Raw genomic sequence first — 22,905 nt, 5'->3', positions numbered from 1 at the left:
AACTAACAAAATTCCTTAAGAATATTAAATACAATAGATTAAAGATTATTTAAAAGATTGTTCTCAGTTTCAAGTGGGCATTTGGATAATTTGGAAAACTTCAATCTAGAATATATTTCACTGACACTGATATCCTTCAAGGAATATCCGAATTGTGTTACGAACTCGGCATAGAACTCTATCAATAATCGTTTAACAAACTTATACTTTTGTACATTACATTTTTAACATTTACAGCTTTTACTTAATAAAATCCTAATTTTTTTTTCCACTAAGGACAAAATTTGAATACCATAAAAATATTATTACAGATCTACGGTGCTTTTGACTTAGTTAATTAATGTAGTTATCATCATCTTTATCTACTAATTAAACATTTATTTATTATGTTTTATTAATTGTTTTCAAGGTGTTCTCTTGTTAACACATCCATAGTACAAATGCAATCAAACGGCTTTTCAATCAAGCAAGATGAAAATTAATTGCTCATGGGATTCTGATACGAAAAAAACAAAACTCGACAAGTAAATGCGCTTTAAAAAAAATGTCATTTTTTCTTCTCGTTCCGCAATTTAATTTTACTTCCCATTTTATGTAGCATCATCCGAAAATGATATCGGTTCGTTGGCGTCTCACCTGGGCATACTGCAGCTGTAGCAGCAAAGGCTAATTTCCCAATTTCCCAATCCAATGGTGACAAGGACAGCGACATGATGATGATGAATGTTGCTGATGAGGTGATCCGATGAGGAAGTACCAAAACCATCGACAAAGGGAGGGAATCAGATAGGCTTCTCGGTTCGGGAAAGCAAAAGGACATAGCAGAACAAATATTGTTTGAACCAACAATTATCGACTCGCAGGCAATAGGAAAGATCAATGGGGTCGAGAGTTTGCTGGTTTGGCGAGGTTAAAAAGAACCTTCCATGAGGCACAGAGAGGAGCGCTTTTCACGATGGACAAACCCGTGTCGCACTGTCGGGTGCAAGACAAGGGGACGTCATGCGGTGAAAATCATAGACCAAACATGTTTTTCAGCATTGTAACGAAGTTGTCGCAAAGCGCGACCACGCAAACCCGCTTTCCAGCCTTACGGGGTGGAATGGACGGGATGCACGGAGACGAAGCCGGTCGCTTGATCCTTCCTCGAGAGGGTGTTTGTGACAGGCAGGGGCGTGTGTGAGTGTATCGAGCCCGGTTTATACAATTGGCCAAGATATATCTTATGGCCCGATCCTGGTACAAAATTGAATTTTACAGCTCTTTGATTTAAATACAAAATGTTTTGCTGGGCGGGCAAAGTATGGAGCAACGGCAGCATAATACCAACTACCTCGAACCGCAGGCCGTTACAAAATTTAATTATACGTTTAAAAACACGACGAAAACTCTTTTTCTTGGTGGATTGATCCGTTTCCTACTCGTACAAGAGAAAGAAAGAAAGGGGAGAAAGGGAAAAGGATTAAATCGCACAACCCATTTCCATCCAATGTCGGAAATGGATACGCTCAATGAATGGAATTGAGAAAAGATACATCAACGACATGAGTGTTTGTGTGTGGTTTTCAAAATAGGACTCATTCTCGATACCAAACAACGGACATTTGCAAACTCCATGACGACAAATTGAATTTGTGATGAGTGCTTTCAACGGTTTTTAAATTAGCAAAACGATTCACCCAAAAAAAAAATAGAAGAATCAAGCACATCCGTTGCGTTGAATCGGAACCAAATGAATTGTCAAATCGCACCACGGGGTGCTGGCTCTAATTGGTCGAATTATGATCGCATCACAGGGTAAACGAAGCTGTCCGCAACGTTTGACAGAGGCATATTAGCGTGCGTTTCGTATCGGAACCGGTACAGTTTGTGGTTTGGGAAGGAACTTGAAGTGAATCCGATGTTTCCGGTTTCATATGACGGTGCTGTTGTAAGTAGACGTCCAAATTTGATGCATTAAATGTTATTAGATAGGTAGACGCGTTCAAAAGAGCTTAGTTGTGCAGGAAAATATTATAACAGAATTTTTAATTCTCAGGATATATGAGAGAGTTCTCATTCTTTTCGACTTTAACTGAAATATTTAGAGCTAGATGTGGAATATCTTCATCTTCCTGGAAAAAATATAATTTTACACAAGATGGAAATGTCAATTAAAAAACTCTGCATAGAACTACAAATGTACAAAACCCACGTAACAAACAGGAGAATAATTCAAACATGATTCCATCCTTACTACTTGAAGACCAAAACCGGTATGAAGCACTAGTAATTGTTGAAGTTGTAGAAGCTTAAAGTTATAGATCAAAATAATACTGTGTAATGTATCTTGATTTACTGAATTGTGGCAAAAATGTGGCCGGGGGAATCTGGGAATAATACTTATGCAATTTTTCTTAAATTTTTCGATGCAAGTGATGACCTAATTCAATTCAACTTGAATCATAAAACACCAATGGATGTGTATCATTGTGCTTATCTTATCGTTTAATTTTACTTTAATTAATCTTATTTTTAATTGTTTTTTGTGCAGAATTTTTCATGACGTAAACAAAATTTTGGTATTGAACAAAAGAATCAAAGAACTATTGAACTTAATTTTAATAAATGGTTATAAAGGATATTGATCTCCGTGTACAAGAATACAATAAGCCTAATGAAAAGAAGGATGTTTCTGGACAAGACTCTGAAAAAATTCTATAGTAAATTTGTCCTGAAAGCCGTAAGATTAATATTTGGATGCTAAAATTAAAGAATTGGTATGATTGTGGACACGGAAATAATAAAATTACTTTAAAATGTAAATAGAAAATTAGATAAATATGTTTAAATGTTGAAAAGTGTAATGAGAGAAATAAATATAATTCAATAAGACATTAAAGGTTGAAGAGATAAGGATTTTTTGCAATTCGTAAAAATAGCCAATCTTCTATTAACAATTTTAATACTCTTTCTTTGTTAAGTCATTATACAAAAACTCGTAAAGACCGGGAGAAAGTTTCTATTTCCCTGGATCTTTGCAGTATATATTTTACTCGTAGCAAGACATCCTTAACTTTGTATAATGTTGATGCTTACATTTCCTCCTTGTATTTTATCTTCTTCAGAACTTCATTTTTCAATCATTCAACAATAAAGTTATTAAAAGGCTAGTGTAGTATTAAAATTATTTTGCAAATTAGCAATTAGTACACCCATTCCACAGCTTCTACCCGAAAAGTAATTAAAACCCCACTCACTAATGTAGCTAAAGTTTGATGTGAAATTTGAAAGTTTTGTCTCGCGTCCGTCAGAAAACACGCATAATAACGACGGAAGCTTCAAATAACATTGATCGATGTCGTACGCAGGGGGACCAGTTTCGAAATAAATTGAAGATCATCTTCGATATCGTACCACTGGTGGCCAAACAAAGCCGTATCGAAGGAAGGGCGTCCTAACCACTTCAGCGGCACGATACCATAGTTGAGATATATCAAACTAATTTCAAATCTATTTAACCGTTGCGTGCGTGAGTGTGTGTCTCCACACACCGCCCTCCTACAGCAGTTCTCTTTAATGATACCGGATTTCAGCTTTAGAAGCCCTTTTGGAAGACGAACGAACCTCCAAACCTTCAGAATGGACGAGCGGACTGGCGCTGAACTGCATGTGATTTTAATAAAACTAAACCAACAGAATCCACAGTGCATCGACGACGGGGCACGATGCGACAGGCTTCCCGGTTGATGTGTTTACCGTCATGTCCTGGTTGGGCGCATGTACACGTGTGTGGGCTGTGTGACTACCTTTCGATGTTTCATCAGGACCAACCGCATCATCAATGTCACTGTTTAGCAGATGGAAGTGGAGCTTGAAGCAAGGGCGTGACCGGTGTGCGTCATAACGCTGGTGGACAGTGCCAAAGTTCGCTTGAGCGCGGTCCATCCACGTGAATCATTGGCGCGTTCTTACCTGTGGTCGTTCTTCGCACGCTGATTGCAACCAAACTTTGGTCAAGCACGTAGTATGTCGCTCACATTAAAACAAACACACACACACGTGACGGCACACATACATTGGGCGCACAATGCTAAACAAGGACTCCCCACGTGTGAGATAAAATAATTAAATATATTTTCATTACAATAATGAGTTTGTTTGTAATTAATCTCAGGTACAACGCTGCTACGTTTCCAAGTGTGTCGTGTGCAAACGAGTTGAGCTGGAAGTGGTCGCATTCTAAGCTATGAAATTGACATTAGGATGTCCGGGTGACAGTGGACAGAGCCCCCAAAAAGGGCTAGCCGTGTTTCACCTTTTGGGCTTCACTGGTGCGTCTAGTGTTGGGGAAGCTGGGTTTGGGCGAAAGTTTGCTTTTCATTTCCCGACATTTATTTATGCGAGCTAGAAATGAGATGATAATAGCATGGCAAGCATAATGTGAAGCATGGGTAGAGCAATGGCTGATTTGCTTTTAATGTTTTGCATCCGGGAAGGATTATCATAAATCTTATTTGGAAATTGATTTTTCCAACTTGAATGAGCTGTATGAAGGATTTTTTTAAACTAAATTATTTTAAATACCCTATAAGAAATATTAAAGTAAGTATAAGTGTTGACAAAAAAATTACGATAAACAAATGGTAGATTAGTTAATTCCACTCCACTTTGTCATTCTACCTTAACGTACGCTCATAATACAGGGAATTTATTTGAGAAGAGAAGATTAATCACCCTGCATTATCAGACAAACATCCCGACAAGACAAGAAACGGTTTTGATGCGCTACACAAACAACACTCACCATCTTCCGCATCTAATCAGTCGTTCTAGCGCAGCTTGCCGCTCCCCCACTCCCCACAAAAAGGCCACCTTTGCGCGTTTTGATGGTTGACGCTGCACCACCTTAGGGTAAACAATGGTGTAAATAGGGCACGAGCACGAGAGCGCGGGCTCACTCGTTCGCTTGCCATCTCTCGCACAATCACGTAACGAAATTAGAGAACATTTTGCAAAACAATTTCCCCGGGTAAATAAATTGAATTTAAAAGTCATTATTAGCATTGCAGAAAATAATAGAGCAACTTAATGTCTTTTTCTGCTTCACCCCGTACGCGCGATACGCGCGTTACTAGTGCCGTTACCATGGTGATGGGAACGTTTCGCACACTAGCACGTGCTGCTATAGAAGTGAAGTTGATGTTTTTTCTTAATGTTTTTTTTCCCTTCATTGCTATTTAATCTCAACTCTACATCGTTGCCGGTATCTCGCTTGGTGGTATTAATACGTAAAATTGCTAGCGCGCTTCCCGAACGGTGAAATAGCGAACGAAGCAAAAAAACAAGAAGAAACCGTAGCTTCAGAGCCGCTTGGAAAATCCTTTGGGAAATTGTCCGTCGCTTTCTGCAGGGAAAAGATGCCGCGACGACAACAGATTTTCCCGTTAGCTTGCCGTAAAGCTTCGACCTCGTCGCAGGTTAGTTTGCACTCTCTTGGGGGAACGACGACGACGAGGAAATGGCTGACAGGGTCGGTAAAGTGAAAATAACTTGATTTGCTTAACATTCACTCGATTATGTACGGGTAAAGGGAAAAAAAAAACTCACACACAAAAACGGTCGGTTCGTTCCATGCCGCCATTGTGTTTTATTGGGGTTAAAATGTTCTTCCATTTTGTTGTTTGCTCTTTTATAATTGAATCTATTGCATTTGTTGCTGAATTGTAGAATAATTAGCTTCTTATCTACTGGAATGATTTTGTAGGTTTTTATTGTCTACTGAATTTAATTTTTTTGTTCTCATACGGACTAAGTACTTCTTCATGATTTTTCAATTATTCATCACTCAACTTGATAGTAATTGGGTACGAAATAATTAATGAACATAATTACCTGACATCGAACAGCTCACTTAATGCACAGTTCAAAACTGTTCATCAAACCTAATAACGTCATAATAACATTAAATCGAATGTCAAAAGGCCATTGCGTTGTAAATGCATTGGTGTTGTGGTCTGGCTCCACCAATCCCAACTTCAGCACTGCATCATCAACCATTCCCGATGCCTTTCTTGCGTATGCAAATAAGTTTGAATTGAATTAATCGCATGACTGTGAGCTAACACCAATTATTACTAATCATCTCTCATTTTACGCGCTGCGCTAGAACCAACATTGCCTCGATAGGCTATCTATCTTGCCACTGTCGATACACTAGCGGAATGCAGCCACGTCCTAACCTCTTGTGCCGTCCCGCGCTTACACGAAGCTCCAACAAACCGGACGCCGCAGCCTTGATTTGGCGCCTTTTGCGTCACCTTGCCGCGTGGAAGGAGCGCCTGAGATGATTGATATTTTTGATTTCATTAAGATTAACCTTCTCTCCGAGCATTTATAGCGCATTTTTCTCACTCTCATACGAAGGCGACGCAAGCTTTGGGGTTGGTTTTCTTATCGATCAAGACAAGCTTAACCCACCGGACAGGTGCTTTGAAGCAACGTTAATTAATTATTCAATCCATGACGAGCATTCCAGCATTCGCAAGAATTAGGCTAAAAAAAGAAGAAGAAGAAAAACATTTTCATTCCCACCATCTTGTCTGACAGGCGAACCAGCGGTCGATTTTGATGTTCACGCCATATTTTCCGCACCACACTGCTGGTGCTGGTAGGCAGCATAAACTGCCTGTAACAGGCTTGGTTTGAAAAGCGTGATCAAGACACCAACCACTCTGACAGGAATCACGAATCTAGGAGGCATTGAAATCTAAAATGTTTTGCTGCCGCTTGCTTGAGAGGACCTGTTTTGTCGGCTTATACAGGGCAACGGTTAGCGTTTTCAAGGTTAAGCGCTGCGAGAGCGTAACCTGAAAAGATTGGCATTTTGAATTAATTAATTTTAATTTTGCCTGTCAATTTCAATATCAATCTAACGATTCGCTGGGACAAAAGGGTGGAGTCACACCATCGCGAAAGAAAAGTGTATTATCAGGATGGTAGATTCGTTGGGTTTATGATTGCATCTTGTTATGAAAGGTACAAAAAAAAGCATTAGATATAAGGAAGAAGTAAGTTTTTCTATTGCTTTCTTTAAAATGTTTTGCAGTGGTTTTCTTTATGGTTCGAGTGGGAAAGTGTGTGTTAATTAAGTAAAACCTTTTCTGATATTGATGTCAGACCTTCAAATTAAATAATTAGATTATTTTCATATTGTTTTTGTTTTACAATGTAGTACACCTCATAATAGGAATGATTGCAAGAACTGATTTCATACTTTTGAATAATATAAATGCTATAAAATATTGAAATGTACAAAAGGAGTATTGTCCACATAATTATAAACCCAGAAAGTGTTTTGTTTTTAAATTTACACTTTGCTCGATACTGAGTAAAGGGTTCGGATGAAATTTGTTACTAGTCCGGTCGTGTCTACAACCGTTTCAAATAAAAAATAATCAATCACTTTGTTACTACTTACTTACAAAGAATTTACTTCTTTGTTTGTGTAAATGCACAATCCATTTTGGTATCAAATCACTACAATGCAGTAAGCCTTTTCAACCGACGGCATTTTGCAGCAGATGTTAAACATACCTAAACAGTTTAACATTTCAATAAAACAATTGATGTTCTTAATGATTAAATTAAAAAAATCTTATAAAAGCGAAAAAATCCTGTACCAATTCTCTCGAAGGATTTTTTTAGAAGGACACTGTAAGACGCCCCGATAGCATCAGTGGAATCCCGCTACGAACAATTACGGCTATATCCAATTGTGTTGTTAGGGATCTTCTGCTGGCGACACTTTTACCATGAGTTGAGCTCTGTCGGCAGCTGTCGTGCTACAACTGCTTTTTCTCGAGCAACTAAACTCACGCAAACCGTTGTCCGCGACGACACGAGCTCCATAGTTTCGATTCCATCAAATGCATAATTCGCATATAATGCAGCATAAGATTGTATCGTACGATTGGTTCATCGAGATAAAAATGACGCCTATTATCTTACACCGGTAGCTCCACCCATTAGAGCGAGATAAATAGTGTACTCCACGCATCAGCATCCCTCAGCATGTCAGCTGTACCACACAGCAGAACAGCAACTCATTGTAGCCATTCAGTTCCAAGCATTAGCGTTTGCAATTGAATGTGTACGGAAGACAAAATTTTGTAACATTTAAAACAAATTAAGAAAAATTTCTTTACACATTGCCATTTCAAAATTCACAAACAAAAATTACGTTAACTGAAAATAATTAAATTCCACCTCACCTTGCTTCACGACCCTTCCCGACCTTGGGTCCTGTAAACATATAATTAAATTTCGTAAATTTAATTAAACCTTCAAACTCGTATCACCAGTGCAAACAGCGCAATATATAAAAAAAAACTTCAAAAAAACCAACAACATAGCTGCGGAAAATCTTCCTAACGATTTGCTGAGGAATTTTCTCGCGCGTGGCTAAACATAATCCCATCCTTGTTGCGCTCAGTGTACCTAGCTTCATTTTCCTAGCTCCAGAATGAAACAGCTCGTTTGTCGCTCGTGATAAAGTGGAAAAGTATGCCATGGTAATATGCATTCTCTCTCGCCAGCACAGCACAAATACACACACACGCGGGCATGATTTTGACGGTGCGATGTGCCGTGTAACGAGACCGCTTTGTAAAAGCGTACACGTGTTTGCGTGATTCCCCGTTCACATCGTACTACACCTTCCACAAGACTCGTCACTGGCAAAGGGCTCGTCGTCGTCGTCGTCATCGTACAAGCGGAGGCTTTGCTGGGGCCCAATCCCATCAACAATTGGATGCTGATCGACGGTAACTAAAGTGGCTGTTTAAATCTGCTGTATCATTCCCTCGCCCAACGTCCCAACGTCCGTCGTCGTCTTGTTTCACTGGTTGTGTGTTGTTTTTTCTTCTCTCCTTTTTTCCCTTTCTCTCTCTATCTCTCTCTCTCTCTCTCGAGCGTCGAGAAGGAGCGGAATAAAGTAGACTAATGGAGATCGGAAAAGGGGCAGCAAACGACGCGGTAAGGGTGTCCCGGCGTCCAACACACATCTCGGCACATCCTCATCGAAAGCTGTCGTTTCGGAGAGATCAATTTATCTTCCTTCAGTTTCTTCACCCTTGCAACCGTCCCGATGTCCTCCGGCAAGCTTCGGGAGCTACGCTAATTTCTGAACTAACGATCGTAGATCCTGTGCCTTCCTGGGCCTTCGTTGTGGACGGGACCAACAGGAACCACTTTTCCAACGGGCGGTTGCGGTTCCGGGGTTGCAAGTGGTTCTCTTTATTTTCAAATTAAATGTTCTTCCCGGATCGTTCGGCATGGTGCCTGCTCCCGTTTGTCCGTTTTTTCATCCATGGCATCCACCGACAAACGGCACTTTGATTGTGTTGAATTAAGCTAGAATGTGTTTGCCTGGTACACTGCTGATGTGGTAGTGTGTTTCGTTTCGTCGTCCTTAGCTGGCGCCATACCAAGAGAGCGAGTATGGACAATTGAAGCACTGCCTATGTGAGCGAGAGGCGTACATGGTGCAATGGCAACGCAGATTTACGACGAGAGCACGATATGGTTTTAAACGATTTTAATTTATAAAGGAAGCTGGAGCGTCTAAATTTATAAGATAAATTTTCAAGAGAAATCAATTTTTCCCTGTGGTTTTTTTTGGAGGGAAGGAGCCATTCGAGTGTGGAGTGACGGAGACGGAACTCTTGCTCGTGCTTACGGATTCTGCGGAATGTGGGGGAAGTACACCCAGAATAACCAGAAGCAAGCTTCAGCAGCAACAGCATGATGAAGGGTGGCAGATGTTGAAATTTGATGTTTTCGAGGTTTCTTTCGAGTCTGTAGTGGAGACCGCAAGATAAAACCAGGATCGTCCCCAGCAGCGGCACGTTAGGGAGGGAGTGAGATGGGAGTGAGGTTGGGTTTAGAGATTTAATTGAGATGTTGATTTGGAAAATGTACACCGCCCTACACATTGGGGTCGTCCATAAGGGCATGTTTTGTTTTGCCTGATGAGATACCGATGGTAACATTGTTGGCCAACAGGAGGCAAATGTTAAACTGAAAATCGAGAAACTGATTTTACCGACGGTATTTTGCTTGCGAGTTTGGAACATGAATTAGAACTATGTGGAGCTTTTAATATAATTTCTAGGCTAGGTAAATCGTCGGTAGAATTGACACAAATTTCTGACCATAATTCATTATGGTTGTAGTATCGTTGTAACATTTTGTTGTAAATTTTCAAATACGATAGAATGCTTACTCGAATTTAAATTGAAAATAATTTAAATGTGTAACTTAACTTAACATATGTAAGATATGTTTCTAGATAAAATCTAAAATTGTTCAGCTACAGATAGTGAAGATTTTTGTTTTGTTTTATGTTTGCTGTGAGGTAATTAATCAACCGTTAAGTATGAAAATATGGATATTATTTTTCAATTTTCATTGATCAACAAATAAATAAATTTGTATATTTCTGCCTATTGAACAAACTTTACCATTATTTCATCACCATCGTTTCATTTAATTTTCAATGATGTTCATGATGTGTTCTTTTTCTCGTTAATTGGTTTGAAATTAAAAAAAACTCGCTTATACGTTGATAATGATAAAATAAATTAACTGATTGATTCTGGTACGTTCGTTCCTTTTTGTACGTCGGTGATTCTTTGTTATAATAAAATAAAAAAAATAATTAAAAATACTAATAAAAATTTTAAAATTATAAAATTTTGTTAAAACTAATTGGCAAACAATAAATATAAAAAAATATCAGAATTTTGTCATCTTTTTGTCACCATTCTTGTCAACATTTTTCGTAGATTTTCCAGAAAATAAAATTTTGTCAAAAGCTTAAAAAAGTGACAAAAGCTCCGTTTTGACAAATTTTTCACCTTTTTGTCAGCTCTCGTTGCCAAGCGATGAGGTTCTATAGGTAGATTTTAAATATATGAAGAGATAGTAGAAGTTGAAAGAGGTAAAGCACACAAGTAGACGAAGTTAGGAAATTTACCTTCTTGAAGATAGCGACGAACCTTATCGAAGGATTTATTTAAAAAAAAACGGAACGAAGGATATCTATGAATTTTATTTTTATAATTAAATTTGATACAACTATTAGCTATGTTAGATTATCTCTTAAATCTTTTTGATCAAACCGATATTCTGATATACTTGTATCAGGTCCGTGGAGACCGTTTTTATTTTTTCGAATTGTTTGAACTTATCATTCTTCTTATGCCATCTGCGTTATCTGCAACTGTGTTGTTCTGAAAGCACATAAAACATGATTGATCTTATCCTACTTTTATTGCTTGCGTGTTTCTTCAAACGTCCTACCCTTTTTCCCTGCCCGAATTTCGTTCGTAACAGAAAAGCCGCTTCGTTTAAACTTCATTCTTTACACGCGCTACCACACGCTTGCCAACCAGCTAACAACCACCAACAGTCCTGGCTGGGGGCACAGTGTAATTGTGCGCATTTTCATATCAATCCCCGGCATTAGTTCTCTAACCGCCTGCACACGCCCGAGCGGCGAACAAGTATTCCCGGGCCCGCTAATAATATGGCTTTTCACCGATAAAATTCTAGCCATTTGCGTCCGTAGCTCGTGCCTTCCGTTTCTACTTAAATCTCCATTTGGTACGTTCATGATCGCGTACGGCGCGCACTGCTTTATTGTTGCAGCATAATTGCAATTCGCTTCGAATCCTGTGCCAACGGCTGCTCCAGCCGTACCGCGCCTCCAACGCAAGGGCCCATGGAAGGCGCAAGCGGAGGTGAAGAGATGAAGAGGCAGGTGAGACGAGAGGGAGAGGGTGTAGAAAATGTTTGCTTCGAGCTGCGGCCATAATTACGCTGGCCATAAAAATTACGAATTAATAACGCTACTCATATCATCATCATTACCGTGTTCAAAAATGTTTCTCCTTTCCGTTTTGGTGCGTTCCTTTTTCGGTAAAGATTTTAGCGAAAATTTGTTATGGTTGCAACGTCTCTCGTACACCAGTAATACTTTTTTTTTCTCCTTCGGACCCATGACCGATCCGCACTGTTTCCGAAACCGTCCTTCCCTACTGCCACGCGGTATCCAATTTCCCATTTCACTCTCGATCACTTAAGCCACCACCGATTCATTGCTATATTTGTATGACTGTTCAAGCGAATTACTCACCTTACAGCGTCAATTTTGGGTGCGTTTGTTTCCATTCCATTCAGCCCCAATTAGATCAAGCGATCGATCGCAACAAGGCAAAACCTCCAAAAGCCAACACACTGTTGGCCCCGCAACACCTTCACCAGATAAACCGTTTTCCTGCGGATGATTGGTGTAGTTTTCCAGCTCGTGTTTTGCTACCAGTTTTCCACACCGAACGGTCCGGCAACGGTAGCCGAACCGTAGTGGCCGGATCGCCAGTCTGTCTGGCAGATGATTGCGGCCAAAGTTGCTACAACGCGCAGTGTACGGTTTGCAATATAGGCAAACTATTGGTGCGAAAGAAAATCCAAACAATTGTTGCTAAGAAATTGGAGGCATATGCCACACGGGACGGTTAAGTGATACGGTAGCCAATTTCAATTCAAATATCGATCAACAAAAATCGCAATTCACTTCATCGCGAGCAGCGGCATATCTGCAATCATGCAATTAAATAGATAGATACAAACGGACACCTACGGTGCTTTGCCAGATTACATATGTGATGAGTAGCATTGAAATGAATTGAAAATTTGCTTCCAAATGAGCGCGTCTCCATTGTTGCGCGGGGCACAAACAACAAAAAACCATATGGGCAAGCAATAACAATAAGCGATCGTGTTTGGCATTATTTGTCGACAAATCGAGGTTGTTATATCAAATTGTGCAAGGTTGATTTCGAATGATGAGTCTCATGTGCTTAATGGACATTATGCTGGCTGATAATGCTCATTTAAATGGCTACAATTATCGATATGCGCGTCTCAGCAAACTAAAGTATTTATATATTGTTTATCTCAAATTTGAAGCAGAATTGATCTCTTTGATCAATGATCGTCTGATCGTCATAGTTGAGGAAAAAGTCACATACCCAGATTTCATCTGTTTTCTGTTTCTTCTATTTGATATGATTCTTTTGACCCTTCTTTTGATTTTACATATTTGTTGTTAATTTATTATATTTTTTTCTTTTACTTCCTGGTTGTTGAATATAATTTACTGCATGAAAATGCAGCCTAAGAGTATAGTTACCATTACAACTGCCGTATAAATAAACAAACAGCCATTTCTGGACTCTTTTCAACTTGAAGTAGAATATGTAACATTCTGTATAAAATTTTTGTCCGATGATCAATCTTGTACGATGACTGTCAGTCCGTTTGAATTGTTTCACCTTTAGCATTAGAATTAATAAACTTTAAGCAAATTATTTTTCTGAAATAAGACATAAGAAATAAGAAAAAAAATCATATGTAAACAAAAAACAACAAATACACAACAAATATAAGCATCTCTCTCTCTCTCTCTCTTGTTGGCTTTAACGTCTTCTAAGGTCACGCCGGCCATTTTTGGCTTACTAGACTTATTTTTACCGCGTAGCCGGATAGTCAGTCTTTGGGATGGGGTTTGATACCCGGTCCTGTCGTGTGGAACTGGCGCCGTTTATCGCATATTAAATTGTAAGTAGTATTTGTAAATTAAACTCAAGATTGATTTTGTTTAGATGATTTGTGTTTTATTAAACGTAATCCAAAATATATCCGACAGATTTTGGAATTGATAATTTATAAGTAACTCTAATTCAAGTCCTAATTTAATATTGTCTCCATAGCACGATATATTTATCGATGTGTGTAGGTATGAACCAATTATGAGACTGGAAATCACATCAACAACACTTCTCCCCTTGGGACACTTTCGATGAACGTAATTGCCTTCATTAGGACCAATTTCCTCACTCACATACACACACACATATACATACACATCAAACTAGGACATTAAGTCAAGTAAAAGAAAAAAAAACATGAAACCTCTTTTCCTCCAACCATGAACGATTTCCCCGGAGGGTAGGGTTGCGTTCTTTTGGGACTAAGTGATTTCATTTCGAAAACATCCAATAAGTAGAGTTGGTTATTTTTCACCCCACCTTCAACTCCACAATTTGCCTCGTTGCCCTTTACCGGCAGGAGTTTTCCAAAACCCATTTTTCCCAGTTGACCAGTCTGTCGTCATCATTAAGTTATTATTCACGCCACAAACAGTCACAACTTACTCATTTCGTTCAGCACCAAGCATTGTCGTTCGGCGTGTCAGGGTTGGCCCTTGGGTGGTTGTAAGCGAACGAAGAGTTTGGGAGCAATTTTATGCTCCCGTTCCATTATCGCAATCGTGCATAAAACCCGGACGGTCCGGGGGAGTACCAAGAAATGGTAAGAATTCTTCAAGTCACCTTCATGCTGTGGGGTGTGCGCAATGGGGTTTTGCTACCGAAGCAAAGCATCAGTTTGTTGATGGGCTCGAGCCTATGGAAATTGCTGCCACCCTTCACGGTTCCCTTTCTCATTTTGCTTCTTCGCTTCGCGCCCAACCTGGAGCTCCATTATGTATTGATGGTTTTCATCATCAATCAAGGCAGGCTTTCGGCTGTACTGTGGCAGGAACTGGCGGTAGCTTCGACGAGCCCACAAAGCACACTTAGCGCTGAAGGAGCCTTTTCTTTTCGTCTGCACGAGCTTCCGCGGGCGTGCGCGTTCAGGCTAATTGGTTGATAAGTGTGTTTTATGTAATATCATCGCGGATAATTTCATCTGGCAAGCGCATTCTGCGAGCTCGTGCTCTCGAAGTGCGACGGCAACGTGTATGATAGAGCACCAAAGGGGGCTGCAGTTTTAGCCAAGCTTCGACGTAAAGGAATCTGAGCACATGGACGATATCGGAACGTTCGAAGTGTAAAGATTAATAATTGCATGGAAAATGTGGAGGAGTATTTTCACTTACGCTTTTCCGTAAACAGTTTGATGCTTTTAGTTCCTAACAGTGGCCCACGTGTTCGTACAATTATAATTAAGGCAGGGGTTTAGAGAGACACTGCGTTGCTGCATGAATGGTTGATTGCCGCATTGCAAGAGTAAGCGCAGCCAAATATTGTAATGTGATATTTGGTTCAACGTTTATGGTAATAAAAGCATGAAGAAGGTATAATTGCCAAAGAAACAAAAATTGATTGATTTTACACAATATTACACCTTTAAAATGTAATTGGTCTGTGGAAAGCAATAGATTGGTGATAGTGCTACCGATCTTTACACGACAGGACCGATACCAAATAGCAGTCGAAGAGTTTCAGTTATGTGGTAAAAAAGCATAGTAGATCATTAATTTAGTAGTTTGCAAATTGACAATCCCTGGACGTCAACGTAATATCGCGCGATTCCAGTAGAGGGATATGGGATATGAGTAAGTAGAGAATCGTAATCAAAAGATCTCTATTTTTGAATTCAGCACAACTTAGTGGTAATTACAGTAGAACTTCGATTAACCGTGCGCTGAAAATTGACAGCTGTTCAACCGTGGTGAACATTTGTACTGATGTCAGGTTGGTTAAAATTATTAAAATCGCCACCAAACGATATATTTGAAATGAATTTATTTTACGTTCTAAATTTTAATTGTTATTTGATAATAATTTGCTTGATCCAGAATCATTTTTAGCATCAAAAGGACTACCATAGTATAGTATGTAGGTACTATAAACGCTTTATCTAGAACTATAAATGACCTTGATAATTAAGGGAATATTATTCGTGGAAATTGATTAATCGCCATTGAGTCCGATCCCGACCACCCCGGATCATAAAGAACGGCCTGGAGCTGGTAGATATTTCAAAATTATGAAATAGTAAGGAAATGATTTTTTATGCAAGGATTTTATGCATTCAAGAATATGATATCAATCTCTCAAGCAAGGTTTGTTTACAAAAATCCTAATTGATTATGCTAATCGTGTTCGTAATCAGCTTCGGCGGGTAATTTGAATGATTAATTTACCGTTTTCGTCTCAACTGCCAGCACGAGCTCTCGCATCGAACCGTACAAGTTGAGATGTGAAAGAAAGTCATACTGTCTGCCCCGAACCAAAACGGCTTATCCCAGCTTTTGTACGAACTGATCGGGCTCGCGATCGACCCGACAAGCCAACGAACCCCCGGTTGAAGGAATAATTATACTGATTCCCGCAGCATCCAACCCCCAACCTTAACACCATCACAAGTTACCACATCCACACAAAATTCGAAATGTTCTTAGATCGTATAATAAAAAGATACAAAATTATTCTACACTAACGGAACGTGGCCGGGTCTGGTTCGGTTCCATGGCAGGCAACAAAAACCATCTAAACGCCGGGACCGGAGAACCAGCACCACATCCCGTGCACTTTAATGTGCAAATGTACCCCGAATCGGCTCGTACGGCCGCACACCAACACTGTAATTGAAATATTGTTGTGGGCAATTATGTTGAGTAATTTGATCAATAAAACGAAGGATGTCGATGATTTATTTTAATTGCACTTTCCAAAAAACAAAAAAAGGAAGGCAAAGCAAAAAAGCCACAATCATACAACAGTTTGCATTTGCATTGGGGCAGAAGCTTTCGCGCTTCGATGTTTGGTTGGGTTTTTTTTGGCCCGTGCCCGTTCAACCATCAACCCCGGAGGGGGAGCCTGATCGGGCCGCCCCGGAGCTTGTTCGATATTTCTGAATGAGTGTCGGTCGGTGTTTTGCGGTCTTCCTTCTTTACGCCCGATCGTGTCGGACGCTTCTGGTGAGGGTGGTTTGCGGAAAGGCCGGGTGCCTGCTGGAGCATTAATGCATTAATTTAAATTAGATTTTTGTAATTATAAAGCTTTTTTCCTTCTCCTTTTGCGGTGTTTCGATTCCAGTGCCTCGTTCGACTACAGCTTTTCGGTTTTGGGGTGTATGGGTGTTTGTAAAGTTTCATTCATCTTTTGGACAGAGGTTGTACGTTTCTTCCATTCAATCCACATCCCGGGATCTGCTACCGGGAGCAGAAGATAGAGGCTTCTCCATCTTTGCATCCTAACCAAATCGTATGTGTACGAGCGGGGTCAATTCTATCGATTGATGAAACACGACTACTCAATCACTATTATTTGGAGTCGTAATCGAAATTGATTTCTCTTTCTTGGGTTCTTTCGTTCGCGTTTGTGGTGTGTGTACGGCTAACGATTTTAGCCGACATTTCGGTTCGATCAAGACTAGAAGCCCGAAGCCGATGATTGTTGGCAACCGTACATTGCCCTGGAACTGGTGTAACCGGCGGATCTTGGTTGGGCTTCATGGATCTAAACATGCTGATGCAGGAGGCCGTATCGGAGGCAAACGGACGAATTCGTACATGTTTGGTTGGAGTTTTGGCCAAACTTCATCGCAATCCCGCCGTTTGTTTCATCAACGCCAATTTTTTATTCTGTTGTTTTTTTTCTCCGTCTCTTTTCTCCCGAAATTACCACCTGGAGCTTGTGGCTGGATCGCAAACGGGTGCAATTAGAGGGTGCAATTAAATTTCTTGCAAAAAAACGAAGCTCATACTAGCCGTCATTGCCAAAGCACATGTCCGTACCGTGCCAGTGTGGAAAGTGGATAATTGCTCTCATTCAGTATGCATCCCCCTCTACCACTTTGGCACTCAAAAGAAGGGTGAGGAGGTGAGGCGGACATTGGGTAAGCGGAAGGAGCATTCTCGCAGGATTTGGCATGTAAAAGGAATAGGAGTAGAGACGCTTCCTTGGCCGGTTCCGGTCACCATGGCACGAGCTGTACTCCTAGGTCTTTCCGTTCGATTTATTTACTAGGTCTGAACTGTAGCTTAACAGGGCTAAACAAGGGAGAAAAAGGGGGTTGAGAGAATTTTGGGAGGAACCGTTCGGATAAGTGCCACAAAATGAAGCCATTTTTGGAGCTCCGTTGATGGCCAATAACTTGCAATTAAAGAGTAATAATACTTTCCCGCTTTTTGTCTTCCGGGAGTGGAAAATTCGAGCTATTTGTTGCCTGCTTTTTTGTTTGTTTGGTGCTGGTGATTTAGAAACATGCAAAAGCATGCAAATTATCGCCATGAACGTGATTGATGTAATGGGGGTGTTTACACAAGAATCACAATAGTGGTATAAACCGACAGTTTGCTGGTTTCGTCAAGTTTCAGCAACTGTCGTATTGTGAGTGCCGGTGGCACTCAGTGGGCACTCAGAGAAAAGGTTATAAAAGGAAAAACAAATAAACAAAATCCCTCTTCTTCGCTTAAAAATCCCGCCAATCGTACGGTAACTATTCTCGAAAGAAAATTCAGCATCCGAATTCCGCAAGTTTGTTCATGGTGCCGTGACCAGGATACGCCGAATTGCTGGTTATTAATTTGCGGATTCTCGCGACCTGTTTTTTCCTACGCATAACGCAAATTTTATCGCGACACAACACTCCCGTTTTTTCGTTACCGCTGACGAAGCTATTACCATCGTGTCTGATCATGCCAGCGTCTGCCGTCATTCTATCGTCCCGAAGGGCAATTTTGCTGGTCTCATTAGATCGCCACGAAAAGTTCCTCCTTGATTTTCTCCCGGAACGAGACGCTATCGAGATCGAAACGCGCATAACAAAGTTCGACCAGCTATCCATTGACTTGGAGAAAATCCAAGGTCAGCTAGAGGATTTGGCAATCACCGAAGAAGAAATTGCGCACAATGCCGCTTTACGCGATGATTTTGAGCCGCGCTTGATACGCGCACACTCCCAGCTAAAGGCTAAAAGGGTGCATGTTCCTCGAAGCATTAGTTCCACACCAAACGCTGGCCCGAGCCCCCTAGTAGGCATTAAACTTCCCACCATCGCGCTTCCCGAATACGATGGTGATTACATGCAGTGGCTAACGTATAGGGACACTTTTGAGGGCTTAATACATGATAACCCCGAGCTACCGCCGATCCAAAAGTTCCACTATTTGCGCGCATCCTTAAAGGGAGAAGCCGCTAAGGTTATTGAATCCATCACCATCAGTGCCGCAAACTATGAAATAGCATGGAAAATACTGACGGAGCGTTACTCTAACGAGTACCTGTTAAAAAAGCGTCATTTGCAAGCCTTATTCGGAATGGCCACCATGAAACGGGAAAGTGCCTCAACCCTTCACCATCTTGTCGATGAGTTCGAGCGGCACAAGAAAACGCTAAACCACTTGGGTGAAAACACAGATGCTTGGAGTAGCGTATTGGAACATTTGCTATGCACAAAATTGCCTACAACAACGTTGCGCGATTGGGAGGAATTTGCATCAACAAATGAAAATCCAAGCTACGAAGGCTTGGTGCAATTTTTGCAACGCCGAATGCGAGTGCTCGAAACTCTGATGGTAAACAATACCGACGCGCCCTCTAGCGGAAATCACACGCATTTCACACATAAACAATCGAATCTCACTCGGCTGGCTAGTTTTCCGTCTACCTCTCACGAAACACGTAGGTGCATAATATGCCAGCAAGAGCATAGCATCACCAAATGTCCGCGATTCATGACTATGGGTCCGGAAGAACGATATCGACAGGTCATGTCCAATAAACTATGTTTAAATTGTTTGCGGGACAACCACCGAGCGCGCGATTGCTCCTCGCAATACAAATGCAGACACTGTCACTCAGCACACCATACACTGTTACACAACGTACACAACGCACAAGGAGCACTTCCCACTGCAAACACCATGCCAGCTGCGCGAAATGCTCCGGTAAGCCACCCACAGAACAAAGACGATCACGCCACAAACACCCAAAGACACCACGTAGCAGCACACGCAAGCCAGCAAACATATGATCACGTGTTTCTGCAAACTGCCGTGGTACACGTTGTTGATTCACACGGTACTCTGCATCCAGTGCGAGCACTATTGGATAGTGCCTCGCAGCCTGATTTGATGAGCACCAGGCTTGCTCAGAGGTTAGCGTTGAAACTTGATACGGTCAACGTAACGCTCATCGGTGCGGGTCACTCTTCCACCCCGGTACGGAAATCGGTGCGTGCGAAGATTTCCTCCCGAACGGGCCAATATCAGCTGAATGCTGATTTCTTGATTGTGGACAATTTGATTGGGGATTTGCCAGCACATGATGTGCGCACCGTCGAGTGGCAAATTCCGCCGAATTTTGTGCTTGCCGACCCCCAGTTTAATAAGTCGGCACCGCTCGATCTTATCCTCGGTGCCCGGCATTATCATGCATTTTTCCAGAGCGGGGCGCAATATAAAATTTCGCATAACCTTCCTGTCCTCATTGAAAGTGTGTTCGGCTGGATCGTGACCGGCTCAGCATCAGCATGTAATAGCAACACCGAAACTTCCAACGCATCTTCCGTCGTCTGCATGAGCACGCTTGAGGAATCACTCGAGAGATTCTGGAAAGTGGAAGAATTACAAATAAGAGATGGTTACTCCCCAGAAGAAAGGTATTGCGAAAAATTATACCAAGATACAACACAACGAGACGATACTGGTCGTTATATTGTTCGTTTACCAAAGCAGCCTGACTTTGAAGAAAAGCTGGGTCTTTCGAAATTATCAGCTCTACGACGTTTTACAATGCTCGAAAGGCGCCTAGAACGCGATCCTCACATTAAAGCGGCATACCATGAATTCATGCATGAATATTTGGAGCTAGGGCACATGTCGCTGATACAAGCTCCAGCTGACGACGAATCAGCATATTATCTGCCGCACCATCCCGTATTCAAGGCTTCGAGCACAACAACAAAAACCAGGGTGGTGTTTGATGGATCAGCGAAAACATCATCTGGATACTCGCTCAACGAAGCGCTATGTGTCGGCCCTGCAGTGCAGGATGATTTGCTGGACATCATTCTGCGATTCCGCACGTATAAGGTGGCGGTTGTTGGAGACATTGCTAAAATGTACCGCCAAATACTACTGCATCCAGACGATAGGAAGTATGCCCGCATTTGTTTCCGGTTTGATTCGCATTCACCGATCCAGTATTACGAGCTGAACACCGTAACCTATGGGTTGTCCCCATCATCCTTCCTTGCAACTCGAACCTTGCAGCAGCTTGCAAACGATGAGGGAACCACATATCCTGTTGCCGCATCCGCTCTGAAGAGCAATTTCTACGTGGACGACTTCATAGGCGGTGCGGATTCGATCGAAAGCGCTCGGCGTCTACGAGTAGAGTTAGATGAATTACTTTCAAGGGGTGGTTTTGAATTACGGAAGTGGACTTCAAACAGATTAGAGGTGCTTACCGGTCTAACTGCGGATCAGATCGGCACACAGTCAGCGCTACAGTTTATACCCGACGAAACGGTAAAGACTCTTGGAGTTTCGTGGGAGCCAGAACATGATGTTCTATCATTCGAGTCCGCAATCGACACCGACACAGCAAGTCCTACTAAAAGAAGCATCCTCTCTAACATAGCCCGCATGTTCGATCCGCTTGGCCTGATTTCTCCCATAGTCGTACGAGCCAAAATCTTGATGCAGGAGTTGTGGTTGCAGAAAGCTGGTTGGGACGATCTTGTTCCTGATTCTATCTGCAAGAAATGGAAAAATATTCAGCAAGATTGGCCACTCATATCCGGTTTTAAGATCGATCGCTATGCGCTGTTACCTGGTAGTAAATTGCAGTTACACACCTTCTGTGACGCATCTGAAGCAGCTTACGGGGCCTGCATTTATGTTCGTTGCGAAAGTGAGCAAGGGGAAGTTCGCACCACTTTACTTTCATCCAAGTCGCGAGTGGCACCACTTAAGCGTGTCACACTACCTCGACTGGAACTGTGTGCTGCAGTATTAGGCGCTCATCTTTACGATCGAGTCAAGAAGGCGATGGGACTACACGCAGCAGAAGTATTCTTTTGGTCCGATTCTACCGTCACGTTAAAGTGGATCAGCGCCTCACCTAACACGTGGGCAACGTTCGTAGGCAACCGAGTATCGGAGGTGCAGCATTATACTCATCCTCGTCAGTGGAGGCATGTTCCCGGCTCAACTAACCCTGCCGATATGGTCTCACGCGGCATGTCAGCAGCAGATTTCCTGCAGAGCAAGCTGTGGAGTTGCGGTCCGGAATGGCTAGCACTACCCGCATCCAACTGGCCCAACTGTAATCCTGAACCAGCTGAAGATACGAATCTCGAAATTCGTCAGGTGAGTGCTGCCTATGTAAACACCATCACTAACCCTTGGTTTACGTTGTGTTCCAGCTACACGCGATTGTTACGCATCGTTGCATACTGCATTCGCTTCACACGTAACACTAAGAAGAAGGCACGCACTCAACGAACACCAACACAATTCGCATCACCTTTAGTCATCACTCCCGAATACATGAAAGCTGCTAAAACCGTGCTATGTCGTTTAGCACAGCAAGACGCATTTTCAGCGGAGCTACGGCAATTGACAAAGGGTGAAGCAATAGGAAGACATCACCGAACCAACGATATACTCCCCGGTCGATTGATTATACTACTGGATGAATCCTTACCAACAACCCGATGGCCCCTAGCACGCATCGTTGCAATTCATCCTGGAGAGGACCAGCTCACACGTGTGGTAAAACTACAAACGGTAAAAGGGATCATCACTCGTCCGATCAACAAAATCTGTTTACTGCCGTTAGCGGACGGTGAAACCACATGCTAGTTCCTTTCGCCTTTGTTATGACATTCTGTCATGGGGGGGAGTATGTTTACACAAGAATCACAATAGTGGTATAAACCGACAGTTTGCTGGTTTCGTCAAGTTTCAGCAACTGTCGTATTGTGAGTGCCGGTGGCACTCAGTGGGCACTCAGAGAAAAGGTTATAAAAGGAAAAACAAATAAACAAAATCCCTCTTCTTCG

General features: G+C 41.7%; 1 protein-coding gene across 1 annotated transcript; it reads left to right on the top strand.

Annotated features, from left to right (window-relative positions):
• Positions 1-18,532: 18,532 nt before the first annotated feature.
• On the top strand, positions 18,533-22,317 carry LOC125767458 (uncharacterized). The gene is made up of 3 exons (XM_049434063.1): positions 18,533-19,241; positions 19,932-22,210; positions 22,267-22,317. The coding sequence occupies exons 1-3, from the start codon at positions 18,533-18,535 to the stop codon at positions 22,315-22,317; spliced, it is 3,039 nt and encodes a 1,012-aa protein (XP_049290020.1).
• Positions 22,318-22,905: the final 588 nt, after the last annotated feature.

The sequence above is a fragment of the Anopheles funestus genome, chromosome 3RL (genome assembly GCF_943734845.2).
Source record: "Anopheles funestus chromosome 3RL, idAnoFuneDA-416_04, whole genome shotgun sequence".
In the NCBI taxonomy this organism is placed as follows: domain Eukaryota; kingdom Metazoa; phylum Arthropoda; class Insecta; order Diptera; family Culicidae; genus Anopheles; species Anopheles funestus.
Note: the sequence above shows the minus strand (reverse complement) of the source record. Positions and strands in the feature narration are given on the sequence as shown.